Raw genomic sequence first — 22,504 nt, forward strand, 5'->3', positions numbered from 1 at the left:
TATTCCTAAACCCTATATAATAAATAGGATAGATACATAAACATATAATAAATAATAAATCGTAAAAGCCTAAAATAGATTTAATAAGGTTTTCTCTCTGGCTCTTACGCGATTAAAAAGCCCATAAAACGTTCAGTGGAGCAAACACGTTTCTGGTTGTTTGCTGATTCTGTAAATTAGTCCATAAAAGCGTACATTTGCATAAATATGTGCAATCTACTCAGCGTCGAATGCCATTGACCGACATAGCGGCGAGCGTGTGGAAAATAAACGATAACAGAAACGTGAGATCGTTTAAACAAAACAGACAGTTTGAAACAACCATTATGCAATGCTTCACTAGCCAACTTTCAGTGTTCCGAATGTAGCTACAATAAAGATAAACAACATTCAGCTGAAAATGATTTCTAGAAAAGAATTTTCAATTTTTGCATTTGCACTTGCCAAATCATAGACGTCGAATATTTACGCCATTATTAATTATTTTAATCAGATGTGTAATTGAAATACAATATAATTGAAATACAGCCAGAGTTGTACTAATTCAGTTACGTTGTAATTCAGTTGCAGAATTTAATTACATTGGATTACGTCGTAACTGAATTACGTAATTGAAACCTTTCAATTAATTCAATTACTAATTATTTTAATCAGATGTGTAATTGAACAATGCAATTACGAATTACATTGTAATTTAATTGAACGAAGATCCGAATTATAAATTGCAATATGATCGAATCACACTGTAATTCAATTACTTTGTAATTGTAATTCCTGGAGTAATTCAATTGTAATTCTACACGACTCTGGAACGTAATCTCTTGTAGGGTGATTTATTAAAATTGGAATCGAAAACAGTTGCTTCATTCCGTCCAGGTTCTATTGCATTCACACTGAGATTCAGGAGAGCGTAAACGCTATAAATGCTGAAAGTCAACAATCTGCTTATAATACTGCTATTGGTAGCACGTGTAGCACGTGCGCTAGAACGAGCGTACTAAACAAGGCAAATTATGAATCGATTACTGTCAACCAGACTTTTCGAGGTTTATCGACCGAAGAAAACCGGAATTCACTCATTTCGAGCGTGTATAGCGATCGGATAGAATTGTACTCGTGCAAGAATGTTCTTTTCGCGAACAGTGTAAGGCATCGCGATGGAATGCATGTTCCAATTCGAGGCGAAGTGCAAATCGGTACAACGTACAAGAAGAAAGGTTGGCTCTTCCAGTTCAACTATGCGATGGAACATCCACGGGTCGGTTTGATATTGCAGCTTCATTCAACGAATGCTCCGCGGTCCTAGTAAAAATAAACCATAAAAACTGAGACGTTTCTTTTCGAAGATGCAACTTTAGTATTTCTGCGTAATACCTTTCCTACTCTCAGCCTAATCCAACGATTCCGCGATGCTCCCGTTCAAAATTAAACCATTCTCACGCGCTATCACCCACCATAAGAATGCCTCCAAAAACATTTAAAAAGCAAATTGTTTAGCTACAAAAAAAAAATAGGAAAAATCGTAAAAAGCAACCGTGACTATTTCTTTTCATAACTCCGAGCAAATATAATTTTTCAAATCGCACATCGTCTGCTAAACCAAGTCTTCTGGCTTCACAGAAAAATTAATTCCGAGTAAATAATAATAGAAAATGAATTCTGATTTAAAGCGTTAATAAAATTTACTTTAAAACGCAACCACTCTTTGTTTTGCTTTTTCTTTTCTCATCGAATTCACTTTTTTGAATGTCCGCGTACTTTGAACGGCGCTGTATCTCGCGGAGCGAAGGGAAGAAATCTTTTTTCGGAGTTTTCGAAATTACTGGAGGGTCGCGGGGGTGGGGGTGGGGGGCGAGTTTGCGTCGCCGTTCGTAGTTTAACCGTTCGAGGCAAATGAAATTATTTGTACTCTTCGGAGCGGAATGAGCGCAATGAAACTTTTAATTGACTCGAAGTTCCGCGGAAGTTTACGCCCGGCAATAATAACATTCAGATTAGCAATTGTATAGGATCTAACTTTACGGGAAAGGAAATCACGATCGCGGCGAGCTCTCCTTGCCGCGTGATCGATCGCGTGGTTTCTACGATGGAATTCGGACGAATTAAACCGCGTAAACTGAATCGGAACTAATCGTGTTTGCCATTGATCGATCATGTTGACACGAAATAGATGAGTCCTGAGAGAGTAAAAAAGAGTGCAGCAACGGCATCGACACGTCTACGTGCAGTTTTGCGAATCGTGATCGATACGCCGCGAGCGTAAACAGTTATTATGCTCGCCAATAATATTGTCCTTCGTCAAACAGAAAAATTACCTCACCGTTTCTACGGGCGTGTTAAACACTCGAGTCACCTAAACCGTTCGCGAGGGAAATTACTTTTCCTCAATTTCAGTTTCGACAGAAATATGAAAACGCATATTTTCATAACCGTCCCGGTTTAATTACTTCTTCATGAGGACGAAATTGAGCTTGATGAACATTGCTCAAATATTTAGTTTGGCGTGGTACGAGTGCAAAATAAATACTGCGTCACCCAAGCGAATAAATATTTTCTACAAAATATTATCTCGATTTTAGTAATCAAGTGGCGGTTTATTGTATCGAAAAATTGAAGTTTTATTTTATTTCTGACACCCTGTGAAGGCTTATTACAGCTTCATGTTATTATCTCGAATTATATTATTAATCTTATCATAGTTTCCTGGCGTCTAATTACACAATTTTAGGAATTTTAGTTTTGCAATTAATGCCTCCATATTAAGTGAAAGTTGTAACTTTACTCTTTGCAGATTCTGAATTATTTTAATTCTTATTAGGTGCACTTAGTTCAATAACGAACACTATTATTATTGTAAATTCAAATCTTTCATCGATCGATTTGAAGATTCAGTAATTATTTATAATTTGGTGTATTGGTATTTCGATTGTCTCTAAATAATCAACAAATTCCCGAAGAAAAGGCTACAAATGAATTAGAACGCTGAACGTGTCAAGTGTGAAAGAGTATAACATAAATACTGGTGTTGCGACAGTGAGAAAAGAAATTTTCTCGTGTCGGTCTCGGTATCGATCAAGTGACACATTTCTCTTGATGCGGGTTTGATTAAAGTGCGTTGTCTGTTTAGCGGTGTAATTTCGACAATGGCGTGAAACACATAAACCTCGAATGACTGGAATCGTATAGGTTTATCGGCAATTTGGAGGAACTGTAACGACATTCAAGTCTTGTTCCGTTCTTCAGCTTGCGAGAGAGCTTCGCTCGTTGTCAATCTGTTTCACGCACACCTTCAAACAAAACAGCGACACGAAACGACGATTGAAATTAGACTTTCGGTACTTTTGTTAACGGAAATATTCTGCTTGACTGTTACCACGGAATTCGTGACAAAATAAACAATTAGACGACAAATTACTTGTAACTCGAATCACCAATTTTTGTTTCACTCATCAATTCTTGTCTTCTTAAACAAAATGATTTTGAACAGACGATCGAAGAGCGAATTACTGAAAATTCTGTTCTACCGTCAATATTCAAGAAACTATAAACATGATAAATTACTTGTACTTCGAATCACCAATTTGTTCGTTCTAGTCATAGACTCCATAAACAACAAAGCGGAACTTATAATCGCGGTGAGTGACCTAAGTAAGTGATAACGGCTCCCATGAAACTAGTACGTAAAGCAAGAATACAGCGAGCTCTTTTGTTACGCGAAGAGTTGTTTACTTCCAAAGGGAAGCCATAAATTTGGCACTCCGAAGTGGGTAAACAAAGACGGATATCGGACTCGTAGATGTTTCGATGATTTGCGAATCGGTGCTGTCCTACATAGGAATAGAGAAAACTTCAGGAATTAATCAGCAAAATTCTCGCATAATTTATTGCGAAGTTTTGCCCTCTGTGTTCCCTCTCGGCCCAGTCGAGAACAAAGTCAGCATAACAAAATTGCATAGCATAGCAACCCTGATTCGAAATACGGCGCAGGGCGGTCCCAAGTGTTCGCCTTATATCGGAAGAAGACTGCACTTGGAGATATGTATATTTCAGTCGATGCTCTGCCCGCCATTACGTTAACGAAGCGAAGCAGGAAGAGTTTTCTGGCTTTTAAACTAAGAAGAAATTCAAATCTTATAAGCTCGTAACTCTGATTTCAATCCTGTAGACGTTGATGTTTCAGAAGCCTTTTAAAACGATTGAATTCGACTATCTCAAAATGCAATATTCCCAAGACAATAGATGAGAGAAACTTTGTAATCCTGATTCAGTACCGTGTCGAAGTAATTTGTCCGCTCTTGTCGGACATTTCAAATAACGTAATGCAGTTACAGTGTCTTTGTAATTATATTCTCTGATTCGTATCTACCTCTTTTGACTGTTTGCTCCAGTTTCCTGTCTTGTATAGTTTCCGACCCGATTAGCTGACCACTTACGTCCTGCATTGTGTCGTTTCTATTTTTCACGGCAATCTTTATTCTAGATATAATACCGCAAGCTTGTTCGCGTGAAATATAGGTTAAGTTTAATCCTCGTCTGTCTCTCATTTTTCCAAGATAATCCGTCCTTTGGTGCCAAATTGACATAGTATGAAGTGAACTTGCCGATTACTTATAAACAATCAATATTTTACTGTCAAAACTAATCCCCATCACTTTCTGTCCATTTGCTAATAATTACTGCATCTTCAATTCGAATGGTAAAAGGTTTGCATTCAGAATAGCATGATTGATTCTGAGGACTATGAATTAATCTGTACGCCTATTAAAAAATCAAAGTGCTACAAAGAAAAATAATTTGTAAATTTCTTGGTTTAATTATTAGGCGCTGAATCCATCTAAAATTGAATTAAATAAATTTTTACAAAAATGTAAGCATAGGGTAAGGGACCCAATTACTGTGGGGGAACCTATTACTGTGCCTATATTAATTATACAGAATTAAAAAATAGATATTAAATTTTTTCCATTAAAATCAGTTCATATCTTTTCAATCCTTTTCTTTTCTTTTAATATTGATTATGTTTCAAACTTAAGTATAATTAATAGAGTCACAGTAATTGGTACTGAACGAAAACAGTTTTTCAAAGTACCTCGAATCCACAAACTGCTAAAATAATTTACGCTACTTTCCAGAGTGTTGCTTTTGAATTATTCTACGCATTTTACAGTTTGTTTGCTTTCTCTTTCAAAGCGGAAACTTCTGACATTTTTCCCCGGGAAACTAATTTCCCCAAAATTAGTCTACCCCGAGACAGAAGTGAAAACTTTTGGGCAACTTCTTGAGCCACTGAAAAGTCCGCGAGTATTCCGAAAGGGAAGATTTATAGCTCTGATTAGCATACAATGCATACGTAATTCGTTGATTTCCTGGGTCTAAATCGATCCCTTTCAATCCACGAAATTAATAGGCTAGGATGGTGCTAAAATTTTGGCGGATGAAAAATATCGACTTCCAAATTTTCAGTTGATAAAAAAATTGATAAAATACCATTTTATACTATATAAATCGCCTTTGCGATTTATATCGAGAAGCGAAAGAAAACAACGTTTTGTCATTCGAAGTAAAATATAGTTCAACACCGTACGAGATTGCTTTTGTATTATCTTTACAATATTGTTCATATGCGACAACCTAATTTGGGTAACAGTGGGTTAGACGGTCGTGCTCTTTTTAATCGTTGGAGGAGCGGTTCACTTATCAGTTATAGGTCACTGGCTCGCAGAAATGAAATACAGTGATCGGGAAGCAATATCGGGACACCTTTACCAAAGCCCGATCGGATCATTGTGATTGGTCGCGTACGAGAAATGCGAAAAAGTAGGTGTGCGTCGGCTCTCGTAGGAGGGAACGTGGCGGGATACCAGGTCAACCTTTGCAATCCTGCTTTTGAATCCACAAGCTAGGAGATAATAAGCCCCGGCGCGGCGCGGCGGACAGGGATGAAGTCGGCTGGAGAATGGTTGCTAATTTTAGAAGTACTGTTCGCCGGCTGCTTGGACTTTTCGCGAGAGAAAGAGGAATGCACCTATTCGCGTCTTATCTGTTTCCCGTTACGGGGCTTTTCGGTCGAGATAAGCTGCGCTCTTTCGCAATTCATTACGGCGTTGTTTCACTCCGAGTGCTTAACCGCTGAAACGACCGCCGACCCTCTTTCGCGACAAGGCCTCCAACAAATTCTCCGCTGCTTTGCTCGAACGCCGCTCCTAAACGATGCCTCCTGCAGAAATTTTATAGTTCGTTGAACTCGTTTCGATCAATGCTTCCGACATCTGACAGGATTTTCGGTGGGGCAAATTTTCCAGTACTGGACACACGACGGTTTTTAAAAATTAATAATATTGTCCACGTGTCTTTCAGATCTTGTCAATTGCATCAACATTCTGAACGTATTATTTACCGGATGGTTTCTAACAACTTTTTTTATTCAATCTATAACTCGCAAAGTGTTTAGAATTTAACGGAATAGAGTTTGGACATCTACTTCAATTGTTTCAATTTTTCAAAATACCTTGTTAACTGTCAATTTTTTAGTACTCTTTGATTAGAACAGCAAGGAGAATCGATATGTGGAAAAGAATGTAGGTGTCCATTTGAAAAAATGTCAACGACCTTCATATGACCGCTACGCCTCCCGATAGGGAAAAATGATTGACACCATATTGTAGCCCTTTAGAGGCCAGTCATCTTTTCCCTGTAACATGTTTTACAACTGCGTGAATCACTCTGTATATACAGTTTCTTTGGCAGCAATATTTTATTTTTTCATTCACACGTTAATAGGTTAAGTGTTAAAGATTCGCATTACACGCGCAACTCTATTTACACGGTGCTTTTCTACACGTTTTCTTTTCAAATCTATTCACTTTTACAAATTTTGTTTGCAAATTTCAATAAACACCGTCTGTGGAAAAACTATTTCCTTTTATTTTCCTTCACGTGTTTACAGCGTAAAATATTACTATACAACACGGTTCTAAATTTTAAATTGCTTCCTCTATCGTCTGCTTTGGATTAACAATTTTGTACTTTGTTGCGTGTCCATTGTTTCGCGAATTTTTTTGGATGGATAATAAAATGATTTATACTCCTCGAAAATCGATGTAAAATGGTTGCTATTACACACGTTGGTTTGTTGAGGAAAATTAAAAATAATATCAAAGTGCGGAGTCTGAGACCCATAATGTCGATTTTTTCTGATTATTTCGTTTCCATCGGTGTTATTATTGTCATCGCGGTCTCGATAAGGTCGAAGGGCTGTCCAATAAATTGTTTTCAGCTCCCGGAAGTCCGGAGCTGGTACTGATCCCAGAAATGATCCACTCCGATGGGAAGGAAGTAGAATCGACGGCGCTATCGCGTTGCGCGGCGCCGTTATTTTTAGCTGCGCGGTGGAAATTTGTCACAGGAAGTGGTCGGACAGTACGGATTTGGTTCGGAGCTTAGTATCGCGGCGCTGCAGCGCGCTGGGTGAAAGCGTCTTCCGTTAGGTTCGCGTTCCCGTTTTCACCGGAGGCGCGTGGCCCATTCGCGTTAGCCCCAATTAATCATCTCGATTCCCTCTAACGTCATTATCTCACCCCAAATACCAGCTGGTTTGTTAGATCACCGACCAACGCCGTTGATTTACATGCTGGGAAGCCTCTGTCGAAACTGGCTCTAATACCCTTCCGTACCACCTCGAGAAATCATTTTAACTTTATTTTTTTAGTTAATTTTAGCAATTTTTATCTTAGAATTCCTGTTCGCCAGAACAGTATATTTTCTGCTGCCTTCAGTATTTGTTCGCCGACTTTCTTATAGAGACTAACCTCCAGTAGAAATTGCGCTTTTTTACAGTAATATGAAACAATAGATAAACAAAGCACAGCTCGAGCTGACTCGTCACTTTATAAAATTACGTTTATACGCACACGGTTCCAGTTAATCCTTCGCGTCGAGGCACATCAAATCTTTTTTGTGACTTTACAAGCGTCCGTTAAGCAGATTTAGTAAGCACATTTTTCCACGTCCATTCTGTTATTATTACTTCTGTCAGGAGAAAGACGTAAATCTCTTGTAATTTTTTAAATGTCCCTTTGAGAGATTTAATAAGCAGATTTATCCATGTATCCATCGTGACTTGTTTTCTTAAAATTATCAAAGAAAGGAACATATTTTTATTTGGTTCGAGTACATTGTAATCGACGCAGAATATTTTTGCTAGATGTCGTACATCAATTCACACAATATAACTTAAATGACCGTGATCGCATATGGCACCGTATTTCGGCGTTCCCGAAGAAGCTGATTCGCTGGTCAAGGAAATTGCATTTCTGTCTCGAAACCAGAAGCATCATTCGGAATTCATCGGTAATCATCAATTGTGTTCGATCCTGATCTAGCGCTGTCATTCCGGTATCGAGCGTCCACGTGACGACCGTAACAACGGGCAACGTCGGCCAGTGATATTTCCGCGAGGGACGGATCGAGGATCTACAAAAATCCTCCCTTTCTCCTCTCGCCGCGAAACGCGAACCTTGTGCGTTATGGATCCTTCGACTAACAGCACGGACAACTGTGCCGTTTCCCTGTCCTCGATAAACGAGTAGGTGTATTTCGGTTCTACGATTCTAAATAATTCGGAAACTTCGCGGAATTGTGAATTCCCGGATAATGGGCACCGGCAGCTTGTTTCCACGTAAACGTGTTCACTTGTTCCGGGGTTATGGCGCCAGGACCCGGCAATACGATTCGAACTTAATCAAACGGCGTCGGTGGTGGACACGCTCCGCGGTTCCATCCAGTTTCGTGCTCCCAGCTGGAATTTCATGGCCGAACTGCGGATCTCAGTTTTCAATAAGCAATTCCAATGATTTTCGGACCGGGTAGATTTGGCCGGACAATCGAGCGATTGAATAAGTTGGTATTAACTTGGAAACTTCATTAGATCCTGTTAAGCTTACCTGGCCGCGTGCGTTTAGGTCAGTCCTAGTTTCTCGGAAGCTAGTCCTCCGAAGTCCCCTTCGATTAGAAACTCATAACGCTTACGCGACACTACCAAATCGGAACCATTTCGACCACCGACTTAACGACACATACAGTGACGAGCAAAAGTGTAAACTTCGCTAGTTTAACATAAAACGTGATAATACAACCTATTTTTCAATTGAATGACAAGGCTTAGGAACTAATATGGTGATAAACAAAACATAACAGTTTATGTTAGATAATATTAACAATATATATTTTACAAAAATAAGGATTTGAAGCAATGTTTACAGTTATGCACGTATCATCAGGTTAAGATAGTACACAAATGCTAGGGAAATGGAATTGTCGACAAACACTGATAGCCAACTGTAGTAAGACACGTTTAAACTGGCGTTTACACAGTTTCTCTCCTATTTGAAAGTTAGTTGACACGCCTAAGTCAAGATGAAACCACTTGGTGCAGATCAAAGAGACAGTATCATTTCATTGTGCGATACAGGTTTTTCACTACGGCAAATTGCAGTAAAATCTGGTGTAAGTCGTACGATGGTTGCAAGAATAAAGAAAGGTAGTGTGTCAACTTCTTCAAGAAACGGTAGACCGCAACTTGTTTCTGACAGAGTTGCACGTGAAATTGCGCATCGTCTTCGGTCTGAAAGTCATAAAACTCGAAAAATCGCGGCTGAAGACGTTGGAGTAAATGCGAGTGAATGGACCATTCGCCGCTCCTTGAAGAGAATCGGATTCAAAGCGAAAGAAAAGAAACGCAAACCAGCTCTTTCGGACAAAAATATTAAATCACGAACAAAATTGCTCACGCATACAAAGAGTGGACAACAGAAGATTGGAAAAGAGTTATATGGCCCGACGAAACAAGAATTAATAGATTTGAATCCGATGGAAGCTCTTGGTATTGGACTTCATCCGAAAATAGTAATCAAGCGAGTAGCATAAAACAAACTATGAAGTTCGGGGTGGCTCAATTATGTATTGGGGTTGTTTTACTCGTAAGGGTGCTGGTCCCTTAGTTCGGATAGAAGGTATCATGCGCAAAGAGTTTTATTTAAATATTTTGCAAAATAATTTACCTTCTGTTGTTAATTCTATCGAATTTGCTGAAGACGAAGTAGTATTTCAACAAGACGGAGATCCTAAGCATACTGCAAAGATAGTAAAAATCTGGCTAGGAAATCAGAAGTTTTGATGAAGTGGCCAGCAGAAAGTCCAGATATGAACCCAATCGAAAATTTGTGGTCAATTGTGAAAAGAAGGCCGGCAAAATATGACAATCCACCTTCAGGTGTTCATGAATTGTGGAAAAGGACAAGAATGGTACAACATTGAGCCGGAAATGATTAAAAATTGAATAGATAGTATGCCACGCAGGCTAGAAGCAGTACAAAATAGTAAAGGAAAATCGACAAAATATTAATTTAAAGCTTCATTTCGACGAGCACAATTAAAGTGCAAAACTGTAAAAATTGTTTTCAATCCCTATTTTCGATAAATATTCCGTGTATTGTTAATATTAACGAAAATAAACTGCTCTGTTTTGTTTATCCTATTCACTTTGTAATTATTAGCACCTAATATTTATCGTTCAAAAATGTACAGTTTTATGTAAAACTAGCGAAGTGTGTTTACACTTTTGCACGTCACTGTACTTCGAAGCAGAAATTGGCGGGATGAATGCCCGCGTCAAATCGACTTAATCGAAACGGAAGAAGAGCGGTCGTGAAAAATGATTGAAGAAGCGCCGGTATTGTGTCCGACGAAAGAATGGGACGCTAATTTATCCGAAAGTTCGCAATGGCCGACGGGTCACCTGGCGCCCCTTTTTGTCTTCGTACTCCGTCCCCGTTCTTCCTCTCCCGCGCATATTTGAACTGGCTCGCTGTTTTTATCCGACATGGAGTAAATCTCTTCTCGCGTCCATCACCGCGAAACGAAATTGGGTGGCAGCACTCCTCCTTGCCAAATCCTATTACTCCGTTCCAGCCATTTTGATACAAATCGTTTTTCGGCGCGCGACCGAAACGCTGTTACAATGCAATTACACGTTGCCCCGAAACGATATCGCCTAGACAAATTCTCGAGTCGCAGGAATTCTCTTCGCTGTAAAATCATGCAATAAAAAACAGAGCATCGGAGGCGCTAAACATAAAATGGCGAATATTCAAAGTAACAGAAACGGAATGCGGAATGTTAAAAGTTCTAATTGACTCTTAATCTAACAAAATCCAGAAAGATAGAACTCCAGCTTGATAAGCCTGTTAATAAACTATGCCTCGCAGATGTTAATTAACTTCAACAACCGCAGTAACGGTGCGCGCAACACGCAAGACTAAAGTTTCCGTCTAATCTGCTTAGAATTCGAATTTAATTAATACACGATGACATGCGTCTTTGGATTAAGACGCTGTTACCCTCTTGTCTATTGTCATCCCTCACCCAGCATCAAACTTGTTTTGGCAAAAATGGTTAAAAATATTTGTATACTGAGTAGATTTATTTATTAAAGGTATCGGGATAGATCAAACGCCGACACAAATTTCATTCGAATCTTACAATTCTCGAATGTCGCACAGTTAACCTTATCCAATTTTTCAGTTGTTATCCTGATGTGGATATCGTTCGATGGCTCAAACCGTGAAGTTATTACAAAGATAATGATCAATTTCCCTGAAGGCAGAAGATCGAAGGGAGCATCACGTTCTCGAGTTTTCATATTCAGTCCCAACCGTTGGATTCCTTATCTGCGTGGAATGCTTTATTACAATAAATCGTTTTACATTTTCCACCATTTCCAGAGAAGGATTTTTTACTATTATCGCGTCCTCGCTGACATTTTCCAGCGTGAAAATCACAGCTCGCGTTGCGAAATAAATCTTTTAACCCTTAACTGGCAAAGCATCCTCTTGATTGGTTATCTAAAATATCGTGCGAACTTAGGACCACCTGTCTAACGATGAAAATGGCGAGGTATTAATTTCGAATCGTCGACAGGAGGTTAGAAGAACCACGGGAAGCGTGAAATTGTTTTAGGACGGATCCTCGGAGGCGGTTCGGTGCAATTACGGTTCGTTTTTCAGATTTCTAGCGTAATCTGATGTCAAGCGTTCGGTCTGATTCTGATTTATGGCCCGGCCTCGTTCCGTTAGCACCAGAGTAAACGCTATTCGAATCTCAGTCGTTTTCCGCGCCAAGAATTTCCTGCCTTGTCTGTCCGCTGGCCGACTTAAACAATCGAAAATTCTTATTTCCGAATAACATGCCACAGACGGCCATTATTGGACGGAATCGTAGTCTATTTCCCCCACGGGACATCGTACGTTAAGTCGCGACGGTCTTCTGTGTAGGATAAACTCGGAACAGCGACGTTCCGGAACTGATCTTATACACTCGTTTCCTGCGCTATCTCTCGATACGTTTAAACTTATGCTTTGCCCGCAGTGTACCATTTTACCATTTATACCGAGCTTCCTTTGATCACTGCCAGATATCTTGCGACCTTATACTCATTTCGGGATTTTTACTGCGATAGCAGTCATAATCTGCTATGAATAACGAAATTACTCGGTCGATAAGTATTACAAATCTTGCATTTATTCTTTTGTAGGCGAGTTTAAGTAAAGTTTCAATAAATGCTACTAAAATCTTACGTTCTAACCATTTTTACAGAATATGTATTCAAATGTATAGAAATACACAGTATGCATTAGACCAGGGGTCGGCAACCTTTTTTGGCCGCGGGTCAAAATCAACCAAAATGTGAGTATTAAAGAAACGTTTGGGTCAGAGATATCTTCGTATGAAAACAGTCTTTTAATAAATAATAAGATATATTTTATTGAGAAAATAATTGCAAACGTAGTTGATGTTTCATGTTTATAATTTATTTTTATATATTATACTTTATTTTCGGAACTAAAGTGGGTCACTTGAAATTATCAAATGGGTCACTCGGTGGCCCGCGGGTCATAGTTTGCCGATCCCTGCATTAGACAGCAAAAATAACAATTATTTTAGAACGTTTTTCAAAAGAGATCGTCAACAAGAGGTCAACTTTTTTATGTAAACGGACCTCAGTTTTGATTAACTTTTACAGAGACTTTTCGAAAAAATGAAGCCACTAAAAATTTTATGATTGGTTGTGTGAGACGGTTTCGAATAATCAACATCGTTCGGGGGACTTAAATGAAAGTTACAAGTAAACAATTATGTTATAATACAATCTATATATACATTAAGTTATTATGGTCGCTAGTTATTAATCTTATTAAAAATTTCGATCGGGAACAGTTTTTAGCACGTTTGAATATTGTTAATATCGGCCACTAATATTAATAAAAAGGCGCTCTAATCAATTATTTTCTATTTTTATTTTCTTTAGTTCTGTACCGATCATTGAAGAGGAAACGCATTCTTTTAGTTTTCGGTAAAGCAACCTCTATTCAAAATATTCTAATAATTTTTTTACAACCCTGTAATAAAATGGCGGCGACCGTACCTTCCGAGGATCACATTCGTCATTGCATACTTTTTCATTTTCATGCGGGATTTAATGCAGCGGTGACAACAAAGAAAATTTGCGATGTTTATGGAGATGTATCGAAGGCCAACAAGTGTCAACGTTGGTTCAGAAGGCCTCTGACAGGCCTCGAAGTGGGCGACCAGTTGAATTTGATAATGAAACCCTAAAATCTCTAGTGAAAGCTAATCCAAAATTAAGTATACAAGAATTATCGAGAAGCCTCGGGTCCACATGCTCAACTATACAAAGGCACCTACACGAAATGGGAAAGGCATATAGGCAAGGAATATGGGCACCGCATCAATTGTCTGAGACCAACAAGAATATTCGTCGATCAATTTGCACTTGATTGCTATCCAGATTTCGTAGAGATCCATTTCTTAGCAGAATCGTTACCGGAGATGAAAAATGGATTCTTCGTGATAACATAAAGCGTACCAAGCAATGGCTTTCTGCAAATCAAACCGCAATATCAACCCCTAAACCAAGCTTATCACTTAGGAAGGTGTTACTGTGCATTTGGTGGGACTGTCGCGGCATAATTCACTAATAAACGTAACGTACCAACCTTAGCATTCATACCAATGAATGAATGATTTTCTGGAAATAGAGCAGGCAGACGTTATCGTTAAAAGTAAATCGTCGCTTCCGCCAATCTCATTAAATTGTAGCTCATGCCTTACATCTCTTCTAGATCTCTTCCTATCAATATGCGGAGGAGGCGACCCTCATTTTCATTTCAGACACGTTAATTGAGTCAGCACGGTTCGCGCGTTTCTTCTTTTTCATTCAAAGTTGGCTGCGCTGTAAGCAGTCGCGTATGGTCTAATGAAAAAAGTTTCGATTCCCTTCGTCCCGAAGACTGCATTACCAACAACACACAGACGTGACCTGTTCGAGAAATCTGCACCCTATTTATCCCTTGATCTCCTCATCTAATCCGGTGTTCAACGAAAATCCTAATCAATAAATAAATAACAATAAATTCAATTGTATACTATTAATTTCCTTTAAAACGAAATGAAATTCTATTTTGTTCTAGTCGATATATAGCCTTTGGAGAAAACGTAGGCAAAAATAAATATAAACTTTCTTCCTTTTATTCCTATAAAATTATCTAATCGTTATAGCCACAAAATAAATAGTAGTGTAAGGGGTGAATGAAACAAAAAATGGAAAGTTAAGATTTACGGTGTTAATTACCTGAGCAAATCTAGCTCACTATATCTATTACCGTAGAAATGAATTTTTAAATCTGGAAACATAATTCAAAAATGTATGCTGAAACCAATTACTCTGGCTAAATCTACACTTTTCAGCATTATCATTTATTCTCTTGCATGTAATTACTTATTCATTTTCCCGTCTCATTCGGTCGTGTGTTCAAATAGAGTTAAGATGAGAATATAATCATGTATAATTAGAATTCTAACAGTCTATAAAGATTAATTTCCAAAAGAATCCTGCCCTACTTCGAGCAACTCTCGATTTTAATCAACATCCAGTTGCCTACTCCAACGCTATCTAATTACCACGTTAATCTCACCGAAAATCAAGCACGAGAAGCATTGGAATTAGTTACACAATAACTTCGTTAATGAGAAACTAACAGAGCCGACGCTAAGCCACTGAAAAACCGGGAACTTTCCCGTGGATCATAAACATAGGTAGACCATCGCATCATTAATCAATGTTCTCGGTGTTCCGGGGGTGTACAGAGAGACGAGCAAGAACCGTGCAACAGGCTAACAAAACTCTCCGAAAATAGATCTTTATCAGCAGAAAAGGATCGTGGAAGCTCCCGGCTTCCAGGCTTTCCATTCGATGCTCCGAATGATCATGACACAAGTTGTCGACAGTAATTTGCCGAGTAACAAGACAAATGTTCCACCGTTTTACAAATGCTTCCGAGCGTAGCCAAGGAACGAGGCAGTAGCGCACCCTCGTCGACCGACCCCTTTGCTTTTAATTTCGTTCAACCATAAACACGCCGACCATTTCTTAAACCTGTGGGAGCACTTTACTCGGATGTCGCGTTATTTATGTCCGGCGCCTATGCTTCAGTGTCCCGACCATTCGAGCCACCACAGTGCACGGCGCAGCTATGCATGCGGCACACTTTTCTTTACGGAACTGCAGGAATATTTCATGAAAACGTTACTATTGTGAAAATTGTTTTATTTTGAGACCGATATATTAGGGTGTCCCACATATATAACCTTTTACTTAAAATAAAACTTATTGATTAAGGTAAACATCCCTGTAATCAACATGTTGGTTAAACTTCACTTTGGCAACCCAGAAGTTTTTAACTTTTTTAAATATTATTTTGTAGACCTTGCCGAGAAAATGCCATAAATTGAAGTTTTAGTGCGAGGATTTCACCGGTTCAAAAGTTATGCGCGTTTAAAGTTGAGCGATTGTAACACGTTAAGCGCGGAGCTTGTATGTATTGATTTTATGTGCACGCTGCGAGTATCGCAAGTTTGTGTCCAGAAAGAAGTCACAAAAAAATTAATTTCGCGGACGTTCACGTTGCTCATTTGCAGGATTGTCATCTCCATTTTTGAGTTTTTCTATCATACACGAATAATGCCGTTCATTTGTCACCGCATAATGCTTACGTCCATGTGTAATTTTTTTTCTGGTATTATAAGTAAATATTTTCACATTGATTGATATTACATTGATTGATTTTTGATAAATAAAAACTGGAAATAGCACCTTAAAGATCAGCTTTCTACCGTCGAATGACACATGAATGAATAAACCTGTAGATTATGATAGTATTTCTTGATTACAGGGCTTCATAACATTTGCATTCTGAAATTGGATATTTCACATGCGACAACCTAGTAACATTGGTATGAATAATTTTTTGCATATAGGATTTCAAAGATTTCTGGGTCAACTTAATATTTCTAACCCTTATTCGTCTTTGATGTCAATTTCATACACTTTATGCTAACACAACTTATATGCTAAATTTCAAACTCAATTTTTACTGCAGTATATTAAACAAAGCTAATTTTATTAGAATTTGCGAGGCGCGAGAAAGGTACAGCAGTAATTCTTCTGATAAACTTTGCCTTTTCTGTTCTTGTATTAAATTAGTTGTTTCGATTTTACGCGACTTTCAGGAGCATTGACGTGGCAGTAGAACGAGTCAATGATCTACGAGACGATGTCATTTTTCATGCCAAATAACTTTATCTCTATTCTATAATAATAATTTTGACTGCCACGTCGACCGTGACGGTCACAATTTATATGCTAAATTCCAAAATAATTTTTACTGCAGTATATTAAATAAAGCCAATTTTATCAGAATTTGCGAGGCGCGAGAAAATTACAGCAGTAATTCTTCTGATAAACTTTGTCTTTTCTGTTCTTGTATTATTAAATTAGTTGTTTCGATTTTACGCGACTTTCAGGAGCATTGACGTGGCAGTAGAACGAGTCAATGATCTACGAGACGATGTCATTTTTCATGCCAAATAACTTTATCTCTATTCTATAATAATAATTTTGACTGCCACGTCGACCGTGACGGTCACAATTTATATGCTAAATTCCAAAATAATTTTCACTGCAGTATATTAAATAAAGCCAATTTTATCAGAATTTGCGTGGCGCGAGAAAATTACAGCAGTAATTCTTCTGATAAACTTTGTCTTTTCTGTTCTTGTATTATTAAATTAGTTGTTTCGATTTTACGCGACTTTCAGGAGCATTGACGTGGCAGTAGAACGAGTTAATGATCTACGGGACATTTCTGCTACACCAGTTTCAAGGGACACGCGATATACGAAGACATTACCAGCGAAGAAGCTGGACAGTAAGCGAGAAAAAGGGAACTGAGTCGTTTGAGTTTATTCCTCCGCCGAGAGGAACAAAAAGCTCCTGTGTGCTTGCCAGCCAACAGGGTTCTCGCCGAAGCTTTTGATGTTTCATGAAAATCTCACCGCGGAAGATCGATACCGCGAATGTCACAGAAAAATCTGGCTCGGAGAAATTAGAGTCGCGCGGCGAAATTCTGCGGTGGGGGAACTTACATTAACCTTCTTCTTGCCGCGTTCAGGGTATTTCCAAATTAATATTTTGTAAATTAAACTTAGATTTTTCCCTGCGCTGCGCTCAGCACATTTTTAGATTAACACTTCGGGAGTTGGGGGAGGAGAATCGCCAGTATTACGGGTGCAAACTTCTGCAATTTTAACACAAAAGGTGCGCCTGAATTGGCGGTGCAACGTACTAAGAAGTGAATCTGTACAAAAAAAAAAAAAAAATAAGAAATAGGTGACAAATCTAGTGCAAAATTTTATTTTAATTTTCTTTGTATTTGAGAAGATTGAACTAGATTTCCATTAAGTGTACAAATTTTACTGAATGATAAATATAGGGATACCAATCATATCGACAATTTGTTAATTATTTTCTTCCAGAAAAATCTGAAAGTATCGAAATTTATTAAATTTTATGTTACAGATCCCTCCGTTCTATTCGTGTTGCTACATGAGATTTGTCGGAAGAAGTGTTTAATTATGTTGTAAATTCTTGTTATTTCCATTGTATGTTGTGTAAAAAATTTATATTGCGTGATTTTTTGAAAATTTTCGTTACTATAAGTGCCCAAAATTCTGCAGACTGATTCATACTTGAAACTAGAATAAAAAATGTATTACACATTTATTCGTTAACTTATTAAATAATTCTTTCTCGGATTTTGGGATTACAAAATCTGCAATCTTTCTGTCGCTTCTTGTATGATCAACAAGAGTGTAAGTTAGTGATATAATTGATTATCTCGTACTGCACACGGTTGAGAATTCGAACGTCTTTTAATAGAGCACTCGACCGCTTCATGAGACTGCAGAAAACGTAATGCACGAAAGAGATAAGAAAGTGGGAACCTCGGGAGAACAAGATGGCAAACAACCAAGGGAATGAAAGAAAAGTAGTTGGAAGAAACTAGTCCACTCGCGTTTGTAGCTCGTATCCTGTGGAGAGACGAATGCGTTACATTCACGAGCATTGTCTACCAGATGGACAGTGACGTTTATAATTGCACTTTTGGGTGTAAGGATGGCTCCAAGTCACGAACATTCTTTTTGCCTAGGTGCTCAAATAAATTTCTCCACTCTACCCTGCACACGCCATGTTAATTTCGTTGGTGTAGTAACAAAATTGACGGAGTTATAACCAATTTTGCGAATCGACAGCCAACCTAACATGTGTTTACACAATTACTGTGCCTACGTTAATTCTACTTATCTTTAAAGCATAATTAACACTAAAAGAAAAAGAAACATAACATATTAACTGATTCTAATGAAAAATTATGCTTTAAAGTAAGTAGAATTAATATAGGCACAGTAATTGATACCCCGACAGTAATTGGGTCTCTTACACAGTTGGAGTTTTGGTATTCACAGAAAATCGTTATTTTCGTAAACTTTTCAATGAAATTTTTTATTATTAATTAAGTTGTTCGTGTTATCTTTTCCTTCGCAAATTTAGAAATATCCTGCGAAAACCGTAGCAGCAACCTCACTCGACGACACGGCTGAAGACACTAAAATATTAGTCTGGATGTGGACACACGACACTATAGGTGACAAACGACGAACAGTCCGCATACATTGTCCGTGCGTATTGTATACACAGACTGTCTACAGACTGTCTGCAGACGATGTCCGTAAGTTTGTACAGGGCTCAAAGCAGTTAGAGAAGGTATTATTGGTTATAAATCGGCGGTGAAACAATATTATCCGATTTCTGAGGAAAGGCACGTTTACGAAGATTTTAACGACCGCTGGCATCTGAAACGTGGCCAGCCAATGGGGATTAGTATCGAAGCGAATGGCCGGCGCACTATTTTCTCGACACGCTGTTTATCAGTATGTCGATTACAAAGGATCATCGACGAAACTCCCAGCGGCAATCGTCCGACGCACAAGAGCCACGGGATGGGAAATACAGGGTGTTTCACCTAACTCGAGCATCTAAAATATCACAATTGTTTTTTATGACAGAAAAAAACTGCAGAGGAAAACATTAGTTGGTTTAGGGGCGAAAATATTATCATAGGCAAAAACATTTCTTCAAGGTTATATTTTTTGAGATTTCAAGGTCATCGAAGTTTTTTTAAATGGGACGATATATTTTTATTATCCCTGTATGATAGCCGAGGTCAAGACGAATCCAACGACCTGTAATGTTATGGCCTTCACGTGACCTTGAGTTTATTATCACCAACGATTCCACACCATACGGGATAATAAAAATACATCATTCCATTTAAAAAAATTTCGATGGCCTTGAAATCTCGAAAAATATAACCTTGAACAAATTTTTTATCATAATATTTGCCCTTCTGAACCAACTAATGTTTTCCTCTGCAATTTTTTCTATCATAAAAAACAAGCGAGGTATTTTAGATGCTCGAGTTAAGTGAAACACCCTGTATAGGAAATTGCACTTGCACTGGAACGAGGAGTGTAATTTACAGCGGAGCCGAGGCCACTGTAGGCTAGACGATCGCTATGAGCGCACCCCGGATGGCCTTGGATTTTCAACTTGAGAATCTACGCCTACAGCGACACAAGTAGCGCTCGGAGAAGGGGGGGGGGGGGGAGAAGAAGAAGAAGGGAATGTGTTTTCAAAGCCCTCTGGCTCGTCCAGGAAACAAAGGAAGTTTTTTCGGGAGGTCGAAGAGCGAATAAGGTAAAAGATGTGTTTCACTCCGGCGCCATTATGAACGGCAAATTGCCTGCGAAGTAATTAATCCTATCCTAAAACTCGGAGCGCAAAAATATCGGACCTCGGGTGAGACGGTAAAATGAAAGAAAAATCCTGATCCGAAAAGTCGGAACCACGAAAAACGCTAGTGCGATCCTTTTGTTTAATTAAAGTGTGTTTAAAATCGGGGACACTTCGACTCGATCAGCGTGGCGTCCAGTTAGGATTTTAATCGTTTTTGTTGAAACAATCACGAAATTTTATGATGATTTTTGTCTGATATAGAATTCTATACTATCCGAAACATAACTATACTGAATTTCAAATTGCAAACACGTGCTTGGCAACACTGTACGCAATATTTTTCATACCGCATCTTTAATAATTTGATCATCTATTCTGTAAAATACATATAAATTGGAAAAAGGAACAACTTTTCTACATAGAACCCAAATAATCCATGTTCTGTTTAAAACTATTACACAATAATTAGTCTAAAATTATTTAAGAGTACAAATGCCGAAGAATGAAAGCGAATTTACCATTTCTTATAAAAATTAGTAGGTTCACCTCTCTTGAAGTTAATACGAGTAGCATTGTAGGATGTACACGATTGAATTATTTAATAATTTTCTGTAAGAACGATTTTATGATTTCTGTAGTGGTGAAATTTGAATTTCGTGAATGAAAAAATATAAAAATGGACTCACCTAGAGTATGTCACCAGTACTGGAAGCTCTCGTAGTCCTCGTCGATGGTCCCTGTCTGTTTTGATCCGGCCGAGGCGTGCAGTAGATTATTTTCCGAAAAGCTTTCCGGAAACTGTCGCTCAGGAAGGCGTATAGGAAAGGGTTGATGCAGCTGTTCATGTAGGCCAGGATGTGGCTCGCTATTTGTATCATTATCGACGTCGTTGTCAACGGGTACACGTCCAATGATTTCCTCACCAGGATTACCTTTAGTAAAACACAAAAATTTATTAATTAACACTTGAACACTTTCAATCAATAATAAAGAAATCTAGGGGACTTTTAATTCAACTATTTAGCTAGTGAGCATAGAAAACCAATAACAAAATTTCCACAATATCTCATTAAGCAAAGTTCCGAAAATCGGTCGAATCATATTTCCCGAAAGGATTTCTGGCGACACGAAAAAGTTTGTTTATCGTACCAAAATCATTTCCTATCTTATCGGACACTAATTACAACCAATTCTGCCCCTTTTTAATTGTCGGAACACGTGTTTTAGGACGGAGCCCCTGAAAAAACCTAACCCTTACCAAAATTCGTCGGTAAGATAGAAAACGATACTAATATGATAAAAAATTTTGTTTCGAGTCGGCAAAAATCATTCTGGGAAACATGTTTTTAACGCAAAATGGGGCTATGTGCAAAATATGTGCTCGATCGGACTTGACCGACTTTCGGAAGTTTAGCCACAGCATATGTGGTAGCTAAAAATTTTGGATCGATTATTTCGTAGTTCCCAAAACTTATCCTTTATTTTTCCAGTCACCTTGAAAATATACTCTTCGATAACATTGAAACAACCAAAGCGTTTTCCGATAACCGAATTTGAATAATGTCTGGCAGAGTATTCGCTAAAATATATGTCCACGATCAATGATCTTCAAAGACGTATTGGTGGCCCACATCGAAGCAAAGAAGGAGAAGCAGTAATACGGCATACATGAGCATAAAACTTCATTCAATTAGGATAACAATTCGTCGTCCAACCAATTCCGCAAAATGGCCCCATAAATTATCCTACGCTTTCATTACATCGCTAACAGAAGCCGGGGCAAACGTTGCACTCAGCAATCTTCGCGATATCGTCCGACGACGATTGGATCATTTAATGACGCAGCCAGAGGTGATTCGTGATATACATAGAAAAACTTACTTTTTGTCGCAATAAACCGACGAGCCTCTTATCTCGTTCCCCGGGACAAATATTTTCCACGCAGAGACTCGATCGACTTGGTCTTCTGATGCTAGCCTCGCGACTACTATACACTGATCATTGCAACAACAAAAAACGCGACCGAGCGGCGAGGAAAAATTCGCTGCGTTCATCTCCGCGAACAAAAGGACAAAACTTGCATTAATCTAAATGGTCCGGACACGGAATTGCGTGCGAGAACACATTTTTTTTGCGACTCGGTCCCGCCGCTTCAACACTTCACCTTCCATTATCGCACGGCAGCTTTCACACCCACCAACAAACAAAGCATCCACACTCGCAGGTTCAATATTT

The 22,504-nt window shown here is 38.5% G+C and overlaps 1 protein-coding gene across 1 annotated transcript in view; it reads right to left on the reverse strand.

Moving 5' to 3' along the window:
- The window catches only part of Asta-r1 (allatostatin A receptor 1), a 54,531-nt gene that overhangs the window by 17,583 nt on the left and 14,444 nt on the right, over positions 1-22,504 (reverse strand). The window contains exon 4 of the mRNA XM_076800753.1: positions 20,956-21,201. Within this exon, the coding sequence (XP_076656868.1) occupies positions 20,956-21,201 (246 nt within the window). The remainder of the gene's footprint in view (positions 1-20,955; positions 21,202-22,504) is intronic.

The sequence above is a fragment of the Halictus rubicundus genome, chromosome 1, assembly GCF_050948215.1.
Source record: "Halictus rubicundus isolate RS-2024b chromosome 1, iyHalRubi1_principal, whole genome shotgun sequence".
Taxonomy (NCBI): Eukaryota; Metazoa; Arthropoda; class Insecta; order Hymenoptera; family Halictidae; genus Halictus; species Halictus rubicundus.